The following is a 14,353-nucleotide window of genomic DNA, read 5'->3' as shown; positions in this document are numbered from 1 at the left end:
TTTAGACTCACAATGTTGCTCTAACATATTACACTAAAAAACAAAAACACATCTGATCCGGAGAACAGTGGACGCTGATCAGCTTTGGAAGCTTCAGCTTTTCTGAATAAACTTTCGAAGTGTAAAATAATAATTCCCAAGGACTGAGACGCAGGACAGATCCTCACGGGAGCACCGGTTCCCCCCACGGACCTCCAGGCGAAACGTAATTAAAGCGCCATGTGCAGCGAGCTGTGTCCTGTGTTCGTGATGGCTGCACGAAAGTGACAGGATATTTAGAGGGAAGAAGGAGCTCAAACAGCTCCGATTCCGCCCCAGGGCCTCATTTTTGTGGAGTCCGCCCCTCCCTCTGGATCACGTTTGCAGACGTTTCCATGCAGCACAGATGGGAGTAAGGCACATTCGGCATTCACAAACATCAGGTGTGTGAGAGTAGATGACACACTCTCAGCAGCAGTGTGAACGGCCGCTCGGTGTGTCCGGATTTGACCCCGGGAGGCCTCGACTTCCTCCGTACCCTCCAGCGCAGCTTGTTAATCGCCGGGCGCCGAGATGATCATTACTAAGGAAAACAGAGCTGCCAGGAGCGAAAACAAGCCGGTGAGAACGTGAAAGGAAAGCTGGAGCGGTTGGGGAATTCGCGAGGGAGAATGTTATCGCTGCGACTAAAGGTCATATTGTTCACTCCTTCCTGACAGGCCGAGAGAGAAAAGGGAGTGTGGAGCAATTTGGAAAGAGGAGGAGGGAGGGAGGGAGGGAGGGAGGGAGGACAGAGAAAGATTGGTCGAGGGGAAGAGAAAACCACAGTGTGGGCCTCAAACTGAGAGACCTGAAAACCACAGGACACAATGTGGCCACAAGTATGCAGACACCTGAATGTGAGCGTGTGCAGATCTCCTGCTTTCCGCCTTTCAAAGTGCTTGAGACACTTACTCGGGTTTTGTGCGCAGAGGTCAAACAGAGGTCAAATCAAACTATTGTTTAACATATTAATCCACATTACGTCATGAGACTGTGTCTCCCTGAAGATCAGCGCTAAAAACTAACAAAACTGGTCCGACTTTGGCAGAAACCCGTGGGCTCACGAGTAAAGATACTGAAGACACTAAGAAGTCTTTTTCAGGATTGTCTTTCAGTGCAAGAAAGGGACACCAGCTGTCTCCTGCACAATGAAACCACTCTGATCCAAGTAAAGATGGTAGAGAAGCGACAGGACATGTTTGTCGGAGTTATAGTTGCTCTCTCTCATTTTGTGTTAGTTGGTATTAACGGGCCGAAAACCAAACCCCTAAAAACCCCACCCTAGTGGTCTCAGATCCACTGCAGCAGCGTGTCCTTTATGATGCGAGTCTCCGGAGTTTATGTCCTGTCACAGAACTAAAATTACCATTTGCATTTTTATTTTATACCGTTTCCTAAGAGTAATTATATAACTGTCATATCCAGATGGCTGTCAAATGAAAACCAGGACTTCTAGAAGTTCGTCTATTGTTTGAGAAAATTCTCTTCCTCCTTAAGCAAAACAAGCCCACTGAATTAGCTGAGACGCTTTATGAAAACAAGCTGTTGTAGCTCGTGTAAAGTTGACGTTTTTCGCAGGACGGCGTCACAATGGGGAGACATATTCCATATTCCAGGTATTTGCAGAATAAGAGGTGAAAAAAAAATTCTCTGATCAAAACTGCTGAATAGTGTGTGGACAACATGAGATTTAGAGTTTTTCTGCAGTTGATTTAGTGATTTGTTAAGTGACTGTGGGTGTTTTGAAAAGGCACAATACAAATAAAATAGATTTTAATTGGCAGTAGGAGTGTGGTTATGGTTACATGTCATCATTATGGGCTATTCCGGCACCTGGTGGCTGGGGTGGATGGATGGGGCTGACTTCCTGTTACCATGACGATGAAGGTCCCCAGTCAATCCAACCTACCATCTTCTCACTAAGCTCCACTGAGTGAGCCACACTGCCGCACTGAGACATGTCGTCTGTCTTTTGTCCACCAAGAGCTGCAATTGCAAACAGCAGTCTTCACTTTTTCTGTCTTTCTGAAGTGAGCTAAGTTCATGATCTCTGCTCTTTTTTGAAACTGCTCTGCAAACCTCTTAGGCTACGAATAACTTTGGAGTCCAGTTCGGGGACAATAGGCTGTTTGGACGAGTTATGGATTGATGGAGCATCAACAGAGACCAGAGGCTTTTTTGTCAAAGGACAAGATTGTTTCAAATATGAAAATTACACAAATATAGAAAATTAAACCAAACCGCGATGGCAACTAGCTATTAAAGATGGTTTCCATGACAACCAGGGTCCTGTATGCTGTCCAGGGCACTACTTCAAGAGAGGATCCTAAAGGACGTATTTGTGTTGGGGCAAATACGTTTACTTTACTTACTACAATGTGCATGAAGTCGTCAGAGAACTTTCTGAAGCCCCTGTGATTTCACACACATACCAAAGCTCTTTCACACAATCACACACATTTTAGTAATTGTATATAGAGGGTGGGGGGGTCTCTCTTCCCCTCTCTCTCGGGAGTAGAAACCTCGTCGACCGCCTTGTTTCCTCTGAACTCCTGATTCCTGAAAAGAAATGAAGCAGTGCATAAGCAGCCTCCACACACACACACACACACACACACACACACACACACACACACACACACACATAAAAAAAATTAAAATATGACAAAGGCAAGTGGAGCCAGGAAAACTTTGGAAAGTCCCCAAAAGTTTCCTGTTTGCTCGTTGGTCAGCTCTCAGGTTTCTGGCCTGCCCATTGGCTGCCCTGGTTTTCCCACCTCTCTGTTCCTGAGGTGTGTGTGGGAGTGTGTGTGTTCAAGCCAGATATCAGCAGTATTGTTCAGTGCTGGGTACGTTGTTGCTTCTATAAAGACTAATAAAAATGAATAAAGTGCATGCACGTGTGTGTGTGTGTGTGTGTGTGTGTGTGTGTATTCATACATTGTGAGGTCCAGGGTTAGTTTTTCTGCACTGTGGGTCTTCTCACCATCTTCTCACCATTTACCACTGGACCTCATCTACAAACCCAAACCGCCTTATGTCGCAGCTAATAACTACCTCCAGCACCGTCCACCATCGTCGTCTGCAACCATCTTCTCTTGACACTGAAAGTTGGTCCCTGACTTTCCTCTAGCATCACTGAATGTAACCCACGTATAATCAGACTACATTACCATGACTGTAGCCTGAAATTGGAGGCTGACATGTGGTTTAGTTAATCTGATTTGATTATTTTCTTATATATAGGTTTCTCTCTGTGGCTTCATTCAACACATTTCAGGCTCAAAGTTCCTAAACAAACGGTCGGTTTTGTGCATATGTCCGAGTGCAGGCCTGTTGGCAGAGAGAACAACAACAAACACATGAGAGCAAACGCAGTATATGAAGCACTGAACTTATTTATGGCTGTAAAGGAAATCTGAATTTGACAAAGAGAAACAAACAGTGAGAAACACAGACAAAGAGCGAGGTGGGGGGGGGGTGGGGGTTAGGTAGGGGAATGGGAGGCTGTGTGTAAGGCGACTGAGGAGGGAGGGAGTCAGCTTTGCGGGGGAGTCGGTCAGCTCTCCTCTTCGTATCCCTATCAAAACTTGGCCGGCGTTCAGAAACACACTCAGTTTGAGTCCATGTTGGAGCCTGAATTAATCACAACGCAGAGACTGAAACCTGCTCGCTTTGCAGGGATTTCATTCTCATTTCTGGACAAACAGCTCATCCTGGGAGGCTGACGATTTATTTTAGAGCTAAGACTTATCATTTGTTAGGGTTGAGGTTAGACATGTAGTCAGGGTGAGGATGAGTCTGCTGGGGATGAAAGTATTTATGTCTCTCTCCAGTCTGGAGAGAGGATGCTTAAAAGGATGAGGTTGACCCTCACATGTCCTCGCAGGCTTTCTAACACACACACGTTTAGAGACTGTTACCCCCAGCAGGCCCTTGCAGGCGTAGCAGCGGAGCAGAGTGAAACCTAAGTGTCTCCCGGGGAATGGCTGGGCGTAGGAGCCAGATTGAGGCCAGATGTTGCAAATGCAGGAACGAGCCAACGGGACCAGGATCCATTTATAGGCTCAGTCCGCCTCGCCGCGCAACAATACACAGATAATAGCACAACCAGCGCTTTTCATTACACTGACCCGCTGCTCGTACATGTTCATGTGCTCGTCGGACCCTTTGGAAAGTCTTTGCCCCGAGGGGGTCGGCTAAGAAATAAAGCAACATGGGAAGTGTGAAAGAAGTTGCAAAACAATCGCTGTGGGTTTCAAAGAAGCAAAAATATCTAAAGAGTGAATATTTGTGGACACACAAGGACACAAAAGATGTCAAAAACAAGTATTTATTTTACTTGAGAGTTGTTTGCTTGTACTTGTGCTGTTTCGCCTCAACAATACTCAACAGATGCTGAATCTGAACTTTAAACGGTCTTTTCCCTGTGGTATCAGGGGCACAATCTGTCACCACAATCAGGAAACATGACGAATCTTGCACAGGTGTTTGTTGCCAAGTTTTTCTTTGTGTTTAACCTTGAATTTCGGATTCATCTAGAACGTCGTACGAAGTTGTGCTCGCTTCACTTCAGACAGATTCAGACGTGGAAGCTACAGGCTGCAGCTTGTACTAGTTTGTCAAACTCCACGTGGACAAAGTGAAGGTTTGAGTCCGTTTTCTTGTTGCTGATCAACACAAAACTAGAATTTTTTTTTTTTTTTTTGGAGTTTTAAAAATCAACGCTTGGAGGCCTGGATCACAAATAGTTATCCTCTAACTACTTTCCAGTGAACTTCTCTGGTCAACTGAACCTGATGGATGAGGTCAAAGGTAAAGAGATGTGGAAGCAAAACAAGAAACTGTGGAAACAAACCGTTTCATTGACTGTTCTGAGTCAGCACACACTGACACATACAGTCTCAGGCCAGAGCCTTTGTAGAAAAGCTTAGTTTGTGATTTTTCCCTTGGAAAAACCCTTCAGTTATATAACAAATTAGTGATGCAACATGTCATTATTTAGGTCGCTCACATTTCATAAAAACTATAAAAGAAATTGTTTCAGTGACTAAACTGTGTAAAAAGCATATTAAAAGCCACGTACGTGCCAGAATTCAGCCCGCGTGCCACTCTGTGCATGTCCTCAAACATTATCTGTGATCATATTCTTATGGAAAAGGTGTTTTTCTCGCAGCTCGGAACACAGATCTACGCCGCAGATATCAGCCTTCACAATAAACTATAGAAGGATATCTGTGTTTTTCCAGCGCAGAAATGAAACAATAATCGCTCCAGGAGAAATTCAAAGAGGGAAAAGCGCTTGTTCTAAAGGGCGGCCCCGCCCCCTCCTCCCCCTCCCGTGCGCAGGGGACGGCCAGGGGAAGAGTTAAGGAGTCAACTCTCTGCCATTGTTCTTGTTCTGGAAGTCTGGGAGCAGCACGGGACGGCGCAGGTCTGGTACCGGACGGCGGTATGTCGTTATGACGGGCTCCGGTCCGAAGCTGGGTGTCCTGCTGCTGCTGGCGGTTCTGCTGCAGACTGTGGTCGTCACCATCACCGTGTTGCACTTCACGGCGGCTCTCAACTCGGTAAGAAAAAGTTTGGGTTCGGACTGACGACGCGCGGAGGCTTTTACGCACCGCCGCGCTGTGCGCTTCGGGTTTCTAACGCAGCCGCATGGAAGTTGGACTTGTTGTGGACCTTGAGCATTTGGCTGCAACTACTCCAGACTTTCATTGCGAAAATAAGTTTTGCCAGCTGTCATAAAATTGGTTTCAGCTTGTTTTCATGGGTTTGCACAGCACAGACTTGTAGTTTCTGTTTGTGCAGCGCAGGCAGCAAATAAGTAACTTCGGCGCAAATCATGCAAATATTCCTTCTCTTCCTGGTCATTTGCAAACACAGAAACAAAACACAAGGAAGCCAAGAGCTCTGGCAGCAGCAGAGGTGGACTGCAGCTATTTTTATGATTAGCTGTGATTATCAGGAAGGGTGTGTGTGTGTGTGCGGGACTCACTGCGTGTTAGAGTGGAGTCCTTTATCTGGACTCAGCCCAGCTCAGCAACTCTCAGTCTGTGTTTACACGAATGAATCCAGGTGAGATGCAGCAGGGATACACTATGAAATGAAACGCGAACAGATAAAAATCAAAGAAAGCGGACGGCGCGTGCAAGGAAACATGCTGACTCAGGTTCCTGGTAAACTTTAAGACTGATCAGCCTGCTTGTTTTTCAGCTCTACCTGCTCTGCCCACCACTGATTATCTGGATCAGGTGTTCAGGTAATCAGCAGTGGGAGGATAGTTGGAAAACAAGCGGGGACCAGGATTGGCCACCCCTGCTTCAAGATAATGACTTGATGGTGCAAAGGGGGATATGTGCCCTGAAAATGGGTCATCTGCATCGTCACTGATGGAAAAAAAATGAAACCCATAGCTCAGTCAGCCGACTTCTGTTTGACAGGAACTAACCCTTTAACGCAACTCTCTCTGTGACTCTGTGCAGATGAAGGAAACGTTTGCCAGGAGCAGCGTTTCCTGTTTGACGGGCGCTGACCTGCAGAGCATCACGGCTGTACGTGGGGATCCATGCTGGCAGGTCACTCAGCAACTTCACCTGCTCATCGAAAAGGTAAAACAACCTTACAAATTGGACATATCAGGCATGACTTCACTGCTTTGCAGCGTGAAATGACCTGCACTTATCAGTATCTGCTGATCAGTTTTAATGACTCGGTGATTGTTTGGCCAGCTGTGGGGATTTCTGGCTTTTGATGCTCATTTTTCTCCGAGCCTGCACCGGCTCAAAAACTCCCCGCCCACTGGAATCCCCCCACGCTTCAGCCGAAAAGGCCAGAAAAGCAAATGATGAAGTTTTATTGTAATTTCTTCAGTCTCTCTAACGTAATCCCACTCAGAGCCTCACATGCTCTTATGTTACACTTCTTGTCATCGCAGGAAAATGGAGTTTTGATCGAGGTGAAGCTGAAATAGGTAGCAGTGTAATTCATTAGTGTATCGGTAGACAATTACCAGGCAACAATTTTAATAATCAATTAGTTCAGTAGTTTTTTGTTAAAGTGTGCTGAAGTATTCGATGCTCTGCTTTGTCTTAAATCAGTATACGTGGCGATATAATACCTGGATATAATGAACTGATGAAACTCCTCCAGGTGATGTCATCTGGAGGAACCTTTTAGCTAGAAGCAGTGAAATATTTTGATATAGGGAAGTTTACAAGCATTAATGTACATTTACACCCCGACCTAAAACCGAAAGCCCCCTTTAAGAATAGAAGCATCGGTTGCAGCCCTGCATACACCCGTGCGTTACCCATTTAATTAATATAAACCTGACGCCTTTGTTGCCCCAAATGTTTGTGTCGACTGTTTATCTGAGACAGAACTGTCACACGAAGGTAACTGATGAATTTACAGCCTCTGTCCCTGCACCGTCTAAAATGAAAAACTTAGTGGGGAAAACCCGCAGGAAACAACAGGAGAAGTGCAGCGATTCAGCTCGAGGTTTTCAGTGCAACATGACAACCGAGAGCCTGCAGCCAACATGAGGAGCGGGCTGCTAAATCTGCCACATTAAAAACAAGCACCTGCTCACTCCTGCATCACAAGAACCCATCCTGCCCTTTAATCCCCTATGATTTCATGCAGACTTGTTGTAACATGTGAAACAGTTCCTGCATGAGGTCAAAAAAGACACGACTGTGCGGTGGACAGATCACTTTCTACGCTGACAGGAGACTTTTCTCCACCTTCAGGGGGGACAAGGGTGAATTCCTGCACAGGGTGCTGGGAAAAGGTGTCCACGCCTGTTTGACTTCTACACAATCAGAGGATCTTTGAAAATGACTTGTACTACAGCTCATGTGGACCATCAGTGAACCTACTGTCTCACATCTTAATTATTCCTGTGGACTGCTAGGACACAATGGGCTCAGATCTTCAGACAGAGAAGCTCAGTAAATGAATAACCTGAAAAACAAACTAAAACATGGGTTTTGCTTTTTTTTCCTGCAGTTTGTTGATGATAAACGACATCGACTGATGCGGGTTTAGTGTGAAGTCAGGACATTCAGTAAGACAGGCAGGCAACAAAGTGGTTTTTGAGGACACGGAACATCCTCCTAAGTCACCTGAACCTTGTAAGCATGGTGAGGACATCACAAAGTCGTCTTTATGAGGATCACTATTCCTGTTCTGTGGTTTAGCAGATTAGCAGGAGAAGAAAAATGCAGAAATTATCCAAATCACTGTCTGCAGACACACAATGAGCTCCTTCATAGCTGGAACTGTGATGTGATCCTGAGAGGTTTAATCAGCACAGGAATGCATTCACCTGCTCTGCTGCACACACACACACACACCAGAGTTATTCTTTCACTATTTGTTTTTGTTCCCTGCTTCTCATCCTCCTCTGACTTTGCTTCAATAACTCAAGTCGGGTATTTGAGGCTCAGCTGCCTTTTTAAATTTAGTTCACAAACATAAACATGGTACTGGGACATTTTTGAGTCAGAACATGAGTTTGTACTTTCCTCGTAACACACGCGCAGTAAACGTACATTTGAGTTCCCACGCAGACCACAAACATCTGTGTAATGTTTATTCTACTCACTTGTTTCTTGCAGTTTCACTAATATATGCAGAGCTACAACCGTGTAGTTTTGTTATGTTTAGGCACAAAAACATCAAGGTTAGGTTTGAGCAAAGATGGCAGTTTGGTTTAAAATCCGGAAATGCAAACTGCTGCCTCCCACTTTAAGTCCTTCAAACTACGTCACCAGCGATCACTCGTTTTCTACAGCTTCTAGATGTCTCTGTCACACTAATGGAATGCAGAAGGTCCCTTACTGAACCGTTACTGTGCTCTGGCAATTCATGATGCCCAGTCGAGTGGTGCAATAACAGTTAAAACTGCTCAGCGTTGCATCATCTGCTAAATATGCTGCAGAAATGTTCCCAAGACGGGAAATTCAAACGACCCCTACGATTTGAGTTTTTCCACCACCGACTTGATATTTTTGGGTCAAAAAAAGACATTAGTATGAGACCTTGTGGACGTTCACGTTGCCCGGCGGATGAATCAGACTGACGCCGCTGACCCGCTAACTTTCTTACTAAAATATCTTGGCGCATGTTACATGGACTGCTCTTTGACAGTTATGGGTTTTTAAAGGGGGAAATCCAAAACCCTTTTAATCCGCTATCAGGTCAAATACTTCGGTTTACGAGTAAAACTCCTGCATGTTAAAGTTACGCTGTACAGTCGGGCAGCGTTGATGCAGTTTTGTTAGGAAGGACAGAGCCCAGGATGAGAAGATCTGCCTCTAACTGATCACTTTTAATAACCATGTCCTAAACACAGCAGGACAGCTAAACATAAGAGTACGTAAGGACACTTCTGAGAACAAGAACGTGAACGTGTTTTATTTGATTGGACTTGTCCTCATAAATGAGCCATCAAACTGCAGAGACTCTTAGTCAGTATGTTTGAATCCCTGTTCACGGTGACTGGCCGCTGATAAATGTGCTTCACAACAGTTATGGCTGAAGCTGTAAACACATTTTAAAAGGGAAAATCATTAACTTCTACAACCTCTGCTGGAATCTAGAGAGAACTGCAAAACACTGGTGATACTTCTCGATAGTCCTGCTTTCTTTGCACGAAGGCTTGATTTGAACGGATGATGTTGCCATTGTTGGGCGTTTTCTGAGTGTGGTTATGATACTGAGCTGAACTAACCTCTGCTCTTCCTGTCCTGGTACCATCCTCATGAGAGACACTCTTATTGCGGTGTTTGATCTGCCGTCTGGACTGTTTTATCATCCATAAGTCTGAGCATCTAAATGCGACAGAGGCAGTTGGACATGTGGAAAGACAATGGGACAGTAGGATGGTCCTTAAAAAGTTTGTTTTTACAATCCCAGTCTGCTGCTAAACCCAACCAGGATCTTTTCTTTTGGTGCCCAAACCCAACCGGGTGGTCTGTGCCTAAATGTAACCACACAGATTTTGTAACTATACCTTGTTGTTAATGTTGCACCACCATAACAACCTACTGAACCCACTGGGAGGTAATATGTTACCTACTGGACCATGTGTATGTGCTGACAACTGGGCCACAGAGTAGAGCGATGACGTCCCAGTCAGGTGGTTTATTGGTTTTTGTGCTTTGAAATGTAAAACTCCTGCACAGCTACCTTGGACCTCAGCGATGCCAACATCATTCTAATGACACAGTTTAGGTGAAACTTGCTTTGTCTTCAAATTGGACAATATATATAGATCTATACGCAAGTTGTTGGTTTGGAATTAATTCAGATTGGAACTGTGTGTGTGTGTGTGTGTGTGTGTGTGTGTGTGTGTGTGTGTGTGTGAAATTAGCAAAAAATATAAAGAATTCATCTAGACTCCTGAATGAGATAGTGATACTTGCCATATGCGATAATCTGATGACTGCAGAATAGAAGATAGAAGAATGAATGATGATAAATCTTGTGATTTATACTCCTGCCAGTAATGTGTAATATGTAGTTTACCAGGGAAGGATCTGTTTCACAAAGGTTTATTTTTCTTTATGGGACCAAACACAGTTTTTCTGATTTCAGCAGGATTTTAGAACAAAAGTCAATAAATCAGTTGTTGGTTGGAAACAGTTTTGATCTCTGCCAGCGGTGATGCATCAAAACTGAATCTGTGTTTTCCCTAATGTTTTTTTTTTTTTTAATGTTTCCCCCCCAGTCTCTGTCTCAGCGTTACCAGAGGCACATTTCGTCGGCAGTAAGAGGTAAAAACCCAAACAATTCAAAGGCTTAACTGCGACACATGCTGAGAGGACCTGAAATGATTAATTTCTCCATGTTAGATGAAGTTTCTCGGGTGTTGCCTTCGCTTGTGATGGATGACAGGGCTTCGCCTCGCCCTAAGGTTGCAGCCCACGTCACTGGCAGCTTCATGCCCAAAGTGGACCGAGAGGGAGGAGGTGAGTTCGTAGCCTCGTAGTCTGGGCCCCTTTGGATTGTGGTTTGGCTTGAAAGTGATCTATAATTTTATTGATTTGTGGTCTGTAGCTACTAGTCTTGCTATAAATGCTGTTTTGCTTATTATGATGTTGTAAAACCAACGTGCTGTAGGAACCTTCTTGGGTTTAAGCAAATCAACAGAGTAAACTTACTTTTCTCCACTGAATCAGCCTGTTCACAACTACAGTTTAACAAGTTATATTTTGGTTTGGAATAGTTTCTCCGAATCTCAAACTTTAACTTAGAAGTTTGGTCTTATTTTCAACCAACCCTGAGGTTGCATTTCATCCATTTCATCAATCTTTACTTAACATATCATATTTTTGTCTTAACAAGTCACAAATGTGACTGAAATACTTTCTTTGCTGGTGGAACATTGGTTTCAGAGCCTCACCTTCTGCACTGCCACGAATTAATTCGGGATGCGTTTGTTTTGCACAGCTTCAGTCTCTGCTGGACGTCGTGTTCAGGGCCAGAAGATCTCGTGGTGGGAGGGGAAGAAGGGGCTGGCCTTCCTGCAGGATGTCCAGCTGGTGAACGGTGAGCTGGTGGTGGAGCAGCCTGGCCTCTACTACATCTACGCCCAGACCTACTTCAGACACACCCACTCCCTGGAGGAGGATGGCGAAGACGGCGAGGAGGCAGAGGACAGAGGGAGACCGTTGCTGCAGTACGTCTATAAAAAGGTGAGAATCCTCTCGGATCAAATTAGATGCTTCGATGTAGAAACAAACAGAAAATACAAGAGGGGGATGTTACGGTTTAAGTGTGTAGGCTTGAAGATTCATCTGCAGATATAGTTTGAATCTTTTCATTGCTGCTGCACAAAAACAAAACACACAGACTGATGACTAACCAGTCAGAGGAGTCCTGTGAGTCTGACTCATCAGATTTTATGACTAATGTGAGTTTGTGCTGCATCACAATGTGGCCAGTGTCCAAAACCAACTGCTTTCTGCTTTGTCGGCTAAAATTAAATTAAAACGTACTGAAGCAAAACTGCTGAAATAATAAAGTTACATAGAAAATAACAGTTAAAGTATAAAACTATTATTGAGGGACAGTGTTGTCTTGAAAGTCTCACCTCCTCCTTCTTCCCGCCAGGTGAGCTCGTACCCGGTTCCCATCCTGCTGATGAAGACAAGTCGCACCTCCTGCTGGTCCCGAGGGTCCCAGTTCTCTCTACACTCTGCCCACCAGGGGGGTCTGTTCCCGCTTGGCGCAGAGGACCGCCTGTTTGTCACGGTGACAAACGCCTCTGCCGTGGACATGGACGAGAAGAGCAGCTTCTTTGGCGCCTTCCTCATCAGCTAGACCATCAGCTGCAGAACTCAGGAATAATGTTTAATAATGTTAATTGTACACTTGCCCTCATAATGAACCTATGGTGAAACGATGCAACAGGGAGTCAAGTATAGTCTCTCTGTCCACAATCTCAACTTAATACTTTTGACAACACTGGTTTGGTGGGTAGAGAAGACCTGAATTCGAAGGCAGTAACAACTGACTCCAAGCCCCAAAATCATATTCAAAAACCTGTTTCTCACTGTTGGACTCACTTCTTCGGCTCTGAATATTTGAATGCACATGCAATTGGAATACATTTTGCGGCTTGCAGCTGTTACCTCTTTCCTTGATGCTGCCTTTTAAAGGCTTTGCACCCAAAGGTGATTTGCATATAATTACACTCAGGCAGTCAAAACGAGAACTCGTCGCCTTAGAGACGATGTCTACATTCGTAATCACATCTTTGTCCGTCCAATTTGGATTCAGACGCTAAATAACGTTAGAAGCACTGTTATATTGGTGACATCTTACTTTTGAAAGCAGTTCTTGTTCTGGACGGCTTTTGCCCCCTGGTGGTGCTTGTTCTATGATGAAGCCATAACTCAAAACTTTCCCTTATAGCCTGCTCGTTATAAACGTGCACAAAACACAAATGGGAAAAAATGTAGTTGTCCTCATTCGTTTTTTCGTGACATATTTGCTCACTGCCCTCTACATAAGATCAGTAGGACCATTAATGTGGATTGAGATACTTGCAGAAACAAGCTGATACGCCTGGTGTGGACACGTGGTTTTTGAATTAGGTCAGTTAGGATTCCTCACACTACCCTCTGGGGGGGGGGGGGGATATAAATGACGTTGATGGAGTCTGCCTTTATAAAATGTCCGTGTAAAACTTTTTTGAATTTCCATCCACCCACATAAACATGGGGGTCCTCTCTCTCAAACTAAAAGGACCGTTTCCACTGGAAAATCAGCAGAAATCTTTAATGCTGTGCAACTTTTGACACGTTATCCCCACAGTCTGCCCCGATAGTTCCCTGACCTTCTCCTCCTCTCCTAGACAGGGAATTTTGTGTGTGTGTGTGTGGGGGGGGGGGGGGGGGGGGGGGGGGGGAATAGAACTACTCATTAAAACTACATTTACACCCCTGTTGCTTCTGACACAGGTAGAGGAACTAATTCCTCCAGTGGAAACTGCCCTAGTCAACGTTGCTTTGTGTAAAATGAGAGCAGCATTTAATGTAGCACTTGGCTTTTGTTTGGTTTTTTTTGCTATTGATGTATAGACTTTTTAAGTTTTGTTGTTCACGAAAATACTGCAAGAAATGTTCACTCCAGGACAAATGTTCTATAAAAAGGTGTACCTGGTTTTTAATACCAATGCACTGAAACAAAGAATTGTAACCTTTTCTCATCTGATACAAGAAACTGTCATCTAGGTCACTGACGTAAACTTGGACAGTACCTTATATTTGGTCCACGTGAAGTAATGGGAATCATCCGACTTTGTTTCCAGCTGGAGTGAGGGCACCTGGAAGGCATCAGACAGAACTGTACACACATCCGAATCAGAAAACATGATCAAACTAACCAGATACACCTAATGTGAATGTAAATAAAGAAGTGATGTCTGTGGATATGTAAAATAAAGACACTGTAATGGAGAACTGTTGTTTCTGATTTCCAACCGTCCAACTGATGGGTGTGAGCGAAACACTTTAGGCTTTACTTTGATGTAAGGTAATGCAGTGGTCCAAAACATCTAAGAGCAAATATACTTTGTTATTTTACTCTAATCACGTCACTTTTAACATTTCACAACTAACCACTTTTTCCATTTTTTTCTCCTCGTTCCATGGTCTTATTTAAAAGACGTATTTGACATACTGGCAGTACTTTTCCTCTTTGGCTTCCTGAACTTTAACTTGCCATTTCTTAACTCTTCTTATCACTCAAAAGGAGAAAACTAATAAAAGCTTAGAAATAAAACTGAAAATAAAGCATCAGATCACATAGTTAATCA

The 14,353-nt window shown here is 44.3% G+C and overlaps 1 protein-coding gene across 1 annotated transcript; it reads left to right on the top strand.

Moving 5' to 3' along the window:
• Window positions 1–5,392: 5,392 nt before the first annotated feature.
• On the top strand, window positions 5,393–13,997 carry LOC137105005 (tumor necrosis factor ligand superfamily member 10-like). Its single transcript, XM_067486945.1, has 6 exons — window positions 5,393–5,591; window positions 6,507–6,632; window positions 10,760–10,805; window positions 10,884–11,000; window positions 11,482–11,726; window positions 12,145–13,997. Exons 1-6 carry the CDS (start codon window positions 5,484–5,486, stop codon window positions 12,352–12,354), a joined length of 852 nt encoding a protein of 283 aa, XP_067343046.1. The 5' UTR covers window positions 5,393–5,483; the 3' UTR covers window positions 12,355–13,997.
• Window positions 13,998–14,353: the final 356 nt, after the last annotated feature.

The sequence above is a fragment of the Channa argus genome, chromosome 19 (genome assembly GCF_033026475.1).
Source record: "Channa argus isolate prfri chromosome 19, Channa argus male v1.0, whole genome shotgun sequence".
Classification (NCBI taxonomy): domain Eukaryota; kingdom Metazoa; phylum Chordata; class Actinopteri; order Anabantiformes; family Channidae; genus Channa; species Channa argus.
The sequence above is the reverse complement of the archived record's forward strand: the minus strand, read 5'-3'. Positions and strand labels throughout refer to the sequence as shown.

Excerpts from the sequence above, each read along its gene's own strand:
- LOC137105005 (XM_067486945.1), top strand. The coding sequence starts at position 5,484 with ATGACGGGCTCCGGTCCGAAGCTGGGTGTCCTGCTGCTGCTGGCGGTT. Across the intron at positions 5,592-6,506 it reads TCACGGCGGCTCTCAACTCG|ATGAAGGAAACGTTTGCCAG; the intron begins GTAAGAAAAAGT and ends GACTCTGTGCAG. Across the intron at positions 6,633-10,759 it reads TTCACCTGCTCATCGAAAAG|TCTCTGTCTCAGCGTTACCA; the intron begins GTAAAACAACCT and ends TTTCCCCCCCAG.